Source organism: Dendrobates tinctorius, unplaced genomic scaffold (assembly GCF_039654945.1).
Source record: "Dendrobates tinctorius isolate UK_male_01 unplaced genomic scaffold, ASM3965494v1 ptg000162l, whole genome shotgun sequence".
Classification (NCBI taxonomy): Eukaryota; Metazoa; Chordata; class Amphibia; order Anura; family Dendrobatidae; genus Dendrobates; species Dendrobates tinctorius.
The window spans coordinates 21,195,420-21,207,500 of record NW_027361829.1 but is presented as its reverse complement, the minus strand read 5'-3'; the positions used below and the strand labels follow the sequence as shown (position 1 = coordinate 21,207,500).

General features: G+C 44.6%; 1 protein-coding gene across 2 annotated transcripts in view; it reads left to right on the top strand.

Moving 5' to 3' along the window:
- Positions 1-12,081, top strand: part of COBL (cordon-bleu WH2 repeat protein) — an 803,866-nt gene that overhangs the window by 356 nt on the left and 791,429 nt on the right. Inside the window, exon 2 of one of the 2 annotated variants that reach the window (XM_073549883.1) lies at positions 3,050-3,073. In XM_073549883.1, the coding sequence (XP_073405984.1) occupies positions 3,057-3,073 (17 nt within the window). In that variant the 5' untranslated portion in view covers positions 3,050-3,056. Of the gene's footprint in view, positions 1-3,049; positions 3,200-12,081 lie in introns of those variants that run through there. The other variant, XM_073549882.1, reaches the window with a different exon arrangement.

The window sequence follows — 12,081 nt, the reverse complement described above, 5'->3', positions numbered from 1 at the left end:
GATGTTGTTCCTCAGGTCCCCATGGCGTTCTTATGGGCGCATTTTCAATTTTCTTTTGTTTTTCAGGCCCGTACCCCAGTGTTTTCTGTGGCGGGCGTCTTTAGGTGTCAGGCTGTCAGTGATGTATTTATTATTTATGTTATATTTGTTACAGATACAATAAAGAGTGAAAAGCAAAGACTGGTGCTGTGCCGCCTCATACTGATGGTTTCTGGCCTGAAAGGTCTCAGTATATGTTCCTGTCAAGAATTCTTGGTGCCATACTTGTGCATTTCTCAGCTGTAGCACTGTTGCCCTCTCAGGTTCTCTCACTAAGACCCCCTGAACCTTAGGGACCACCTCCACACTGTGACACCAGCTTCCATGTGTCACATACTGGAAACCATTCAAAGTGAATGGAGCTTTTCTGTGCCCGTCATTAGGAGCCCGTAGGCATCACAGCAAGCCCCACAGCTGTACGAAGCCCAGGAAACGGAGCCATTCATCATATCCACCAATCAGATGTCAGCTTTCATGTTTCTAAAGCACATTAGAAATGAAAGCAGTGCTGTGGTTTGTTGCTGTGGGCAACTGCTCCTCTCCTGTTTTAAACACCTTTTTCTTTCTTTAATCTCATCTTTACCTAGGAGCAATTTCAGTAATAAAAGCAATAGACGTCTTAGGGGATCTGCCCTAAAGACGCCTGTTTATCTTTTTGGGCATGTCGCCTGCGCTCTTGATTGATAAAGTGATAGAGGTTTCCTTATCATTGAATAGAGGTAACAAAAGACGCTAAAAAAGGGGAAAAATACAGTTTCCGGAAATGTCTCCCTCTTGAAAAAATTAGTGGGTTTGCTCACCTGAAAAGGACGTTGGGTTGTGTGCTCCCATTACACCTTGTTTTTTTGGCGTTAGATACTGTACACCTTAAGGGTATGTTCACACAGTGTCTTCTAGACTCTAAGTATTCACCAAGTTTTCCAAGCTATTGACGCCTCAAGCAAATACCGGCAGTAATTTTCCTGAATTGTCTATGGTGTTATTTCCACCACATTTGCGGTGGCGCCGCTTCTGGTGTCTTTTTTTTTTAAATTTATATATTAAATAGTGAGCAGCTTCCAAGTGTGAGCCGCCCACAGAATGGACATCCCAATGCTTTTTACCGCAATACGGCATTCAAAATTGCGAATCGGATAAGAGAAATGACAAAAGACAGGACATATGCACAGCAAGCTGTTTTTACATTAATCTGCATATTTGCGGTATTTTTACCACTTTTTCAGGTGGGTTCCATTGTGCACATGCCATAACTTTCGAGTGTTTATTTTTAGAGTTTTTTGTTTGTTTTTTCCTGTCATATAAATAAACATTTATGTGAAATGCAAGAAAACGCTGCAAAACACACTCTTTGTAGTATGTTTTATTTTCTTACTGACTTCAAACAAACATTTGACAGCAATACAAAAATGCAGCAAAAAGCAGTAGGCAAAACACTTGGGCCCTTATTTATCAGTCTTATGGCTCAGTCAGACGGACACATTGGCCCAAGATCTGAAAGCAGTGCGCAGACTGGTGGCTCTCCTGACCTGAGAGTGAAAGCTTCATATATTTCTATACAGCTGTCACGTTCGGGTCGGGAGAGCCGCCGGCCAGTCCGTGCGTTCCAACCTTAGTCTGATTTATATCTGATTTATATGCCCCTCTGACTGCACCTTTGGCCAGAGTACTGGCTTGAAAATATTTGATATGTTGAGACTTTTAGCATTTTTATGCCAGTCCCATGACTTTTTAAAAATTTGGTGGAGTTTAGTTGAGAATTCGGGGCCGAGCACCGCTGACCTGCTCGTTACCGAAGCGGCGAAAATTCCGACAGAAATGCCCTCCAGACTTCTCCTTCCTGCACATTTGTCAATCGCGCCCCTGTGGGTGTGATATCAGCAGAGATGATTGATGGCGCCCCCAGACTTGTCGCCAAGATTAAACATTATTTTTACAAAGACTTCAGTTAGGGTGTGTGCACACGCTGCGGATTGGGGTGCGGATTTGGCTGCGCTGATTTTGTCAAATCCGCATGTAAATCTGCAGGTCAAAAGACCTGCGGTTTTACCTGCGGATTGCTCTGCGGTTTTGCCCTGCGGTTTTTCATCTCCACAATGGAGGAGATGGCAAACCGCAGCAGAATCCGCAGAAAGAATTGACATGTCAATTCTTTCTGCGGTTTCAAAACCGCAGGAAAACCACGCGGAAAAATCCGCACCGTCTGCACTGCGTTTTTTTATTCTCATAGGGAATAATGGTATTGTACACCGCAGCAAAAACTGCTGCGGACCCGCAGTGGCCAAATCCGCTGCAGAACCGCAGCAGAAACCGCAGCATGTGCACACACCCTAACAGTTCTAATAAAGGGAGCATTAAAAACGTTATTAGGAGCCTGTTAAAGCTCTCTTAATATTATATGGGTAAATCCCATTGACAGGTTCCCTTTAAGTGTTTGATAAAAATAACCTGATCACATGGTGTGACTCCCAGAGATCATCTGTAATCTGTGGGGAAAGTGAGCAACAAGTAAGTGTTTAATTGCCCTGCAGACTCATCACAGGGGAAATTAACATTAAATAATGCCATCTATGTAATGTGAGTGCTGGATTCTCCGGAAAACAGAGACTTTTCCCACTCCAACTAATTGATAGATCCCCTCTAAAAATCCCAATGCTTCAACGGGGTATTTCATAATGATTCCATCATGCAGCGCACTAGGTAATCCTATTGGGTGACGGGCTTTCTCACAAATGTCTAGCTTTATCTATTTTCCTGGGGCAGATATCACATGCTGCTGAATTATCGGCATGTGTATCTGTATTTTGAGTAAGGCGTGTGATCCTCTTTTTCAGAATAACCGGCCATGGCGTTCTGAGTTTAGAGAGGAGGTAATGAAGCATGCCAAATTGACTATTCTAACTTGTGCAAACATTATATAACTGAATGTTCCTTTGTCTTACGGATGTAGGAAGATGAAACACTCGTCAGAATAAAAAGGCCTCACAGCTTTCTGTATACTTTTCTATTACAGCTCAGGGATGTCCCACAATTTCAGGTAACAAACCACAGTCGCTGGGAAGGAATACTATGGTGATTGTATGCTCCTCAATTTGAAAAAAGGATTTTATAAAGATATTTTATAAGAGATCGTCATGGAAATGTCACAAAAGCAGCCAGTTGGGTAAGTTGCACATCTGCTCTCACAGCATTCATACCTGGCTGGGATAGCAAAGAAATAGATGTGATGCCCTATGTCACTGGTGCTATAACTCCGGTGTGTAATACTGCATGTGTCTGACAGCTAGCTAGGTCTTATTTGGGTTTATTATTTTAGAGAAAATGTTATTGTTTCTTGAAATGTAGGTGATGCAACAATTATGAATCAAGTGGTTTACAATAACATTGTGGCTAATATACGGTACTTTAAGTGGATTTTCTTTACATGAACCTTACAAAAATGCTGTTCAATGTTTTTATATATTGTGCATTTATGATACCATTGAAATGCATTCCTGATTGGTTTAGGATCTGTGTGATATGAGTCTGAAATACAATCATGTACATAGGGCCTTATACTGGAGTTTATATTTGGCAGTGAAGCTGTTTATTATATGGTCAATGCAATAAACATTATATTAGCGTAACAGGTGCTGGGATCTATTTTGCGGCCACTGTGGTAATTCTATCTCTCATTATCAATGTCAGCCCCACCCCGACCCCTCGAACTGTCCACAGTCAAAAGATTTTTTAAGCTGCCACCACGACAAGGTAGACTCTTTTGGCCGTGCCCTACTCTACTCTACTGTAACCTATTAAGCATTTGTTAAAATATCCAATACAATTTAGGTATATTTTTATTTATTTTTCAATTATTAAAATGACCAATAATATCACATACAAGGGACAAAAACAGCCGCACCATGACCAGACACCTATTAACACCACATAGTGACCTATAATACCACATATAAGGAACAAATACCGCCACACCATGTCCAGACCACATATTACCACCACAGTGATCAAATAATATCACATACAAGGAACAAATACCACCGCACCATGTCCAGACCACATATTACCACCACATGATGACCAATAATATCATATACAATAAACAAATACCACCACACCATGACCAGACCACACATTACCACCACATAGTGACCCAATAATAGCACATACAAGGAACAAATACTGCCGCACCATGGCCAGACAACATATTACCACCACATAGTGACTGAATATTACTACAATACTGATCAGTAATGAAAAAACACAATACTAATATCACCATAAGTGCCATTATACACAGGAGATTTGTATTTAGTATGCAGTATCTGTGTACAGGTAATACAGTGATCACCGGTGACATTATACACAGGAGCTCTTTATATAGTGTATAGTGTAAAGGTAATACAGTGATCACTGGTGACATTGTGTCAGTGTACAGGTAACACTCTGACTCACCAGTGACATCTCTACTCTCTAGGAGAAGTCGTTCATCTTCGCTTTTCATCTTTATCCAGCACAGACTGCCGTCACTTCTTCCAGCCAGGGCTCGTCTCTACAGGAAATAGCACGGTTATCTAGAGCACCGCTTGCAGAACACATTACTTATTTTTTTCCAAATTCTAAACACCAGGTGAAGAAAAAAGGGGACAGTGTTGCTCTGCACAGTAACAGAACCACCTCCTTCATTTAAAACAGTATCCTGAAAAAATAAAATAAATACATCACTGCAGTAATAATATCTCTTAATTAGACCCTATGGTAATAATATCCCCCATCCTGCCCCCTGTGTCTTATTCCTGGCTCAAGCCAATTGTTCTCCCATCCTGCCCCCAATATATGTCCCATCCTGCCCCATATGATCTTCCCATCCTGCCCCATCTGTCCCATGATCCTGCCCCATCTGCCCCATGGTCCTGCTCCATCTGTTCTATGATCCTGCACCATCTGTCTCCATCGTATCCGTCTAGCCCCATGATCGTGCACATCTGTCTCCATCTTGTCCCATGCTCCTGCACCATGTGTCTCCATCCTGCCCCATGATCCTACCCATGTGTCTCCATCATGCTCCATCTGCCTCCATCCTGCCCTATGATCCTGCACCATCTGTCTCCATCCTGCCCCATATTCCTGCCCTATCTGTCCCCATCCTGCACCATATCTCCATCCATCCTGCCCCATGTCTCCAATCCTGCCCCCGTGTCTCCATTCTGCCACCTGTCTCCATTCTGCCCCAGGTCTCCCATCCTGCCCCATATGTCCATTCTGCCCCCTGTCTCCATACTGCCCCGTGTCTCCATCCTTCCCCCATGTCTCCAATCCTGCCCTGTGTCTCCATTCTGCCCCTTGTCTCCATTCTGCCCCGTGTCTCCAATCCTGCCCCCGTGTCTTCATCCTGCCCCTGTGTCTCCTTTCTGCCCTTTGTCTCCATTCTGCCCTGTGTCTCCAATCCTGCCTCCATGTCTCCATCCTGCTCCCGTGTGTCTCCATTCTGCCTCCTGTCTCCCATCCTGCCCTGTGTCTCCCATCCTACCCCCTTGTCTCCATCCTGCCCCCCGTGTCTCCATCCTGCCCCCGACTCCATTCCACCCTCTGTCTCCATTCTGCCCTGTGTCTCCAGTCTTGCCCCCTGTCTCCATTCTGCCACTTGTCTTCATTCTGCCCCTTGTCTCCATTCTGCCCCATACCTCCGTGTCTCCATCCTGCCCCATGTCTCCATCCTTCCCACGTGTCTCCAATCCTGCCCCCGTGTCTCCATCCTGCCCCTGTGGCTCCATTCTGCCCCGTGTCTCTCATCCTGCCACATGTCTCCCATTTTGCCCCTGTTGTGAGCTCATTTTCTTGTTCACCTTTGATGTCCGATGAACTCCCTCTGCTGGTGAAAGGAGGTGGTGAAACTGATTTGGATGGGAGAAACCTGTCACCTGAACAGGTGGATTGCGATTGGACATCCGGAATCTCTGAGTGGATATAAGGCAGCCGACGCCCTGTAGGGTTGCTGGAGATTCTGTTATGAATGAGTCACCGGAGGAGGAAAAAACAAAAATGAAAATTCAGCAGAGCCCCAGCCGGGGCTGGCAGAACACAAAACTAAGCAAATCAGCCAAAATCTCATGGAACAATAACAGAGCAAAACTTAGCTTTAGAAGACAGGAACTGAACTGGAGGCCAGAGCTCAGAGAAGAGAAATCACCAGCAACCCTACAATGTGTCAGCTGCCTTATATCCACTCAGAGATTCCGGATGTCCAATCGCAATCCACCTGTTCAGGTGACAGGTTTCTCCCATCCAAATCAGTTTCACCACCTCCTTTCACCAGCAGAGGGGGTTCATCGGACATCAAAGGTGAACGAGAAAATGAGCTCACAACAGCCCCCGTGTCTCCATCCTGCCTCCGTATCTCCATCCTGTCCTCTGTCTCCATTCTGCCCCGTGTCTCCAATCCTGCCCCGTGTCTCCAATGATGCCCCCTGTCTCCATTCTTCCCCTTGTCTCCATTCTGTCCCCTGTCTCCATTCTGCCCGTGTCTCCCATCCTGCCCCATATCTCCAATCCTGCCCCCTGTCTCCATTGTGCCCCATATCTCCAATCCTGCCCCCGGGTCTCCAATCATGCCCCCTGTCTTCATTCTGCACCTTGTCTTCATTCTGCCCCTTGTCTCCATTCTGCCCCGTGCCTCCATGTCTCCATCCTGCCCCATGTCTCCATCCTTCCCCAGTGTCTCCAATCCTGCCCCCATGTCTCCATCCTGCCTCTGTGTCTCCATTCTGCCCCTTGTCTCCATTCTGCCCTGTGTCTCCCATCCTGCCCCGTGTCTCCCATCCTGCCCCTGTGTCTTCATCCTGCCCTCATGTCTCCATCCTACCCCGTTTCCATTCTGCCCCCGTGTCTTCAATCCTGCCCCCCGTGTCTCCAATTTTGCACCTTGTCTCCATTATGCCCCTTGTCTCTATTCTGCCCCGTCTCCATTCTGCCCCTGTGTCTCCCATCTTGCCCTCGTGTCTCCATTCTGCCCCAGGCAGGATGGAGAGACATTGTCCATGTGTCTCCATCCTGCCGGTGAAACATATTGCGGCATGTTGCTTTCAATAAAAAAACAAAACAAAACCTTTCACTTTAGGCCTGTTTCACACTTCAGTCTTTTAGAATCAGTCACAATCCGTCGAAGCAGCATTTGGAGAGAGAGAGAGAGAGAGATTTTTCAGTGCCAGAAGGGCTTTTGGGGTTAAATTAAATGTAGAGAAATTGTTCTGGGCATGCTCAGTTTGAAAAAACGGAATCCAGCGACGGATTCCGTCATATGACAGACTGCGACGGATCCGTCACTGTCAGACTTTTCGACGGAGACAAGAAACGTTCCTGTAGACGTTTTTTTCCGGTCGATGGACACCTATTTTCCTGACGAAACGGATGGCCATCCGTAGCTAATACATGTCTATGGGGGAAAAGACGGATCTGCCAGTTTTTTTCTGCTAACGACGGATTTTGACTGACGCCAGAAAACTGAAGTGTGAAACAGGCCTTACCTGGCTGCGCTCCTGCGGCGATGATCTCTCCAGCCGTTTCAAGCGCGCACTCGCCGGCGAATGACAATGACGTCATACGCTGGCAACGTGCTTGCAGACGTCAGCTGCCAGTCTCTGATTGGCTGGCGGCTTTAACTATTGCCGTGCGGTTTCGTGGCAATAGAGTAACTGAACCTGCGTCTTGGACACAGGTTCAGTTACTGCACCGGCAGAATCCTGCTGCTGGGGCCTGATCAGCAGAAGAAGCGGGGCCTGATGTGATGCGGGCACCCTCTGCTGATCGGGCCCCTCCCTGATGGCGGCCCTGGAAATGATTGTTCCTTAAAGAGGTTGTTCACTACTTGGGACAATCTCTTCTCAATCCATATGTTTACTCCTTTTAAAATAACAACACTTCTGCTAACCACCCATGCCAGCACCGTTCGAGCGGTGTAGGCACTGTCTCTCCCGGCGATCATGTATCAGTATGATGTCATGCAAACACTGTGGCCAATCAGAGGCCATTTCTCTCTAACCGTCTTCAGACATATCACATACAAAAGAAGAAGATAGAGAGCAGCAGCGCTCACTTCCTCTGGATGTAAGCGATTTGTCCTAAGGTTGGAAAATAGTTACCATCTGCCAGTATAGATGCAGGTTTGGCGTGCAGGCCTGCTTTAAAGTCAGGGTCACCACGTATGACTTAAATATACATCATATGTTATGGTCATGAAAGGGTGAATGGTGTCCAAGTGATAAAAAATTAAAACAAAATTTTGAGTATTGAGTATGAGCTTCGTACGCACAAATACATGCACTTGCACTCTTTGGCATGCTATAAACTAGATTATTAATGGTTGTTTGAAGAATGTTCTGCCATGCTGAATGAAGTTGGGTTTTCAAATCACCAAGGGCCGCTGCTGGCAGCTCCCTTTGCAATTTCTGGAGTTCAGAGATGCTGCAGTCCATAGTAGCATGTTTGGACTTCTCAGTCTGCTCACAGAAACATCAGCAACATGCGGTTCTGGCTTTGTCTTGTTGGAAAACAGCTCCTGGAACACTGGAGAAATGTCCACACTGTTTCACAACCAAATCATTGTAATGCCTTTACAAAAGAACGTCACACAGGTCCTACTCCTGGGATTATGGTCTGAGATGGCATAGTTTTAACACCAAGGACATTAACAGCTCTGCACTACATTGACTGGTACAAACATTTCTCCAAAGTGTCCAAAGAGCTATTTTCAACACTACAACCCCAAGCGACATGTTACTTGTGCTACTGAGAGCAGTCTGTGTAGCCTAAATATTCTACAGTGTCTCCGACTTGTTTCCCATTGAGCACGTGTGGGATAAGTCAGCAATTTCAGCGAGCTACTAAGATTGAAATGTGATCATTTGTGTGCCCAGGTGCAATAAGCGTGGCAGAATATTCCACGGACAGCGATTAGTAACATCACTGATAGCGGCCAAGGTGTGTAAGTGCGTGTATTTCTACACATGGCTCCAAACTGAATATAACTAGATATTTTGAAAATGTTGTTTCTGTTTTTTCATAATTTGCATATCATTAACATGTCTGTTAATCCTGTAATTTTCATTCCTCCATGACTTTTCCTTCTTGGTGTTGCAATTTCAGTGCTGAGGAGTGTAGATAAAAAAATTTCCCTTTGCTTCTGAATATTGTGATCTTATTATCAGTGTGTTGATGGATACAGCTGGCATTTAAGATACCCATATACATTAGACTAAGACTGGCCGAAGAACCCTCCATTTTTGTGAAAACTTCAACATGCTTGATTCTTTAATGTTCAATGAAGATAATCTGCTATCAATGTTGACTGACAGTGACTTACTCCCCTCTCCCCATACAGAAAACTGTCTATTCATTTGCATTGAGAGTTCAGTGCTGTATTTACAAGTCGGCTGCTCATTTTAATGCAACAATACCTTGCTTTACATATTTTCGTTTTGGCAGGCACTGAAGACAGTGTTAATTTAGCCTAAAGAACATAAGTATCTGCACTGTCTTTGATCTGTGCGCTGTGCCCCCAAACTTACTTGACTACTGGCCATTTCTAACAATTTTATGGGTCCTACAAAACGTTTCCTGTACAGTCTTTTACTGTTAGCAGATTTGTTTTAAACACAATAGGTTGTTTTTTTTAGAATTTTAAGACTGTTTCCAGTGCTTGAATTGCACATTGACTGAGAGACACAAAAATAACTTGAATCTCTTTAGGAAACAAAGCCTACATTGTATGGAGAACTACATTCATGTAGAAGTTGCACCTGCTCCCCGCAGTTTGTGAATTCTTATCCCTCCCAAATATAGAATCAATATGTCAAAGTCTCTACTAAAGGCCTAAGCTAGACATTCGGTAACATTGACATAATTAGTTACATGCTTCTCTAGAAAATGCAGTAACATTTTCAGAATATTTTAGTTTGCTAAAGGACCCAAAACCAAAGTTTGAAAACAGAACATAGTGGCATTTGCGCACAAATCAGAGAGGATCCCAGTGTAGCTGCTATGAGATGGGGGCCCAGTCTAGACTGACCTCTGCACCATGCTATGGCTTATTTCATACATCTCTTCCCCATTCGGCCAAGCCGATCGCTGTGCTCTACAAATGACTTTCGACTAACCTCTGCACTAATCCATACCTCCCACTCCTGACTCCAAGACTTCTGCGCTGCGCCAATCCTCTGGAATGCTCTACCCCAAGAAATTAGGACCAGCCACAACTTGCACAGTTTTAGGCGCTCCTTCAAAACACATTTGTTCAGAGCAGCCTATCACGTTCCCTAATCAAATTCATTTTATGTGTAAGTGTGCATGTGTAGCCCATTCACTATCTCCATTCATCCCTCACTCTCTAAAGATGGCTGGACCATCATTGTAAATACACCATTGTAAATACACACCTATACTTTGTATCTCCACCACCTCACTGTAGATTGTAAGCTCTCATTAGCAGGGTTGTTTTATTTGCTTTAATCAATGTATTATTGTTAACGTGGTTACTTATGACTGTTGTGTTTGAAACTGTTAAACTGTGCTGCGGAATATGTTAGCGCTGTATAAATGCCTCCTCTAGTCCAGTAGTTGTTATATCACTTTTCTGTTGGAATTCCTTTTTTTTTCTAGACAAGAAAGCATTCTTGTTATCAATGCTTCTCAGCAATGAGACCACCATAGATCCCACTTTCATCATCTATCCTATGGATAGGACATAAATGTTCTTTGTGGGCCAATCCAACAACGTCAGCAGTCTGGAGTTGATGTACTACCATCTCAGTTTAGGACTGAATACTAATATAAAATCTCTTTAATGCTCTTTAACCCCTTTCTGACATCAGACGTACTATCACGTACATGGGACCCGGGCCCCTATGCCCATGGACGGGATAGTACTTCTAGCGCGATCAGCGGCGCCAATGTGGTGAGCGCCGCTGATCGCGGCCAGGTGTCAGCTGATTATCACAGCTGACACCCGGCACAATGTGTCAGGGGTGGTCTCGGACCACCCCCGACACGTAACCCCCTTAGTGTACCGGGGGTTAAAGGGAAGCATCGGCAGGGAGGGGGCTCCCTCCGTGCTTCCCTGAGCCCTCCACGGCAGCGCAATATGCAGCACTGCTGCGGGGGTCTCTTTCCCTACAGGCCCCCGAATCCAAGATGGCGACGGGGGCCTTCGGGGACCTGCAGGGAGCTGACTTCCTCAGTGCCTGCAAAGCGCAGGCATGAGGAAGTCTGCAGCAGTGCCTGTGACAGATCGCTGATCTGTCACAGTGATCTGTGATGTGACAGATCAGCGATCTGTCACAGGACAGTGATGACCCACCTGGCACTATGTAATAAAGTTAAAAAAAAAAAGCGCTAAAATAATTTTAAAAAATCTCCAAATAAATTAGAAAAAAAAAAATAATTCCCCCAATAAATCCATTTTTTGGAAATAAAAAAAACAAAACAATAAAAGTACACATATTAGGTATCGCCGCGTCCGTAACGACCTGCCCTATAAAACGGTCCCATTAGTTAACCCATTTAGTGAACCCCTTAAAAAATAAAAATAAAAAACGAAGCAAAAAATAATGATTTATTATCATACCGCCAAACAAAAAGTGCAATAACGCGCGATCAAAAAGACGCATATAAATATCCATGGTACCGCTGAAAACGTCATCTTGTCCCGCAAAAAACGAGCTTCCATACAGCATCATGAGCGAAAAAATAAAAAAGTTATAACTCGCAGAATAAAGCGATGCAAAAATAATTCTTTTTTATGTAAAATAGTTTTCATTGCATAAAACCGACAAAACATAAAAAAACTACCTAAATGAGGTATCGCTGTAACCGTACTGACCCGAAGAATAAAACCGCTTTATCAATTTTACCGCACGCGGAACGGTGTAAACGCACCCCCCCAAAAGAAATTCATGAAACGCTGGTTTTTGTTCATTCTGCGTCCCAACAATCGGAATAAAAAGTGATCAAAAAATGTCACGTGCCCGAAAATGGTACCAATAAAAACATCAACTC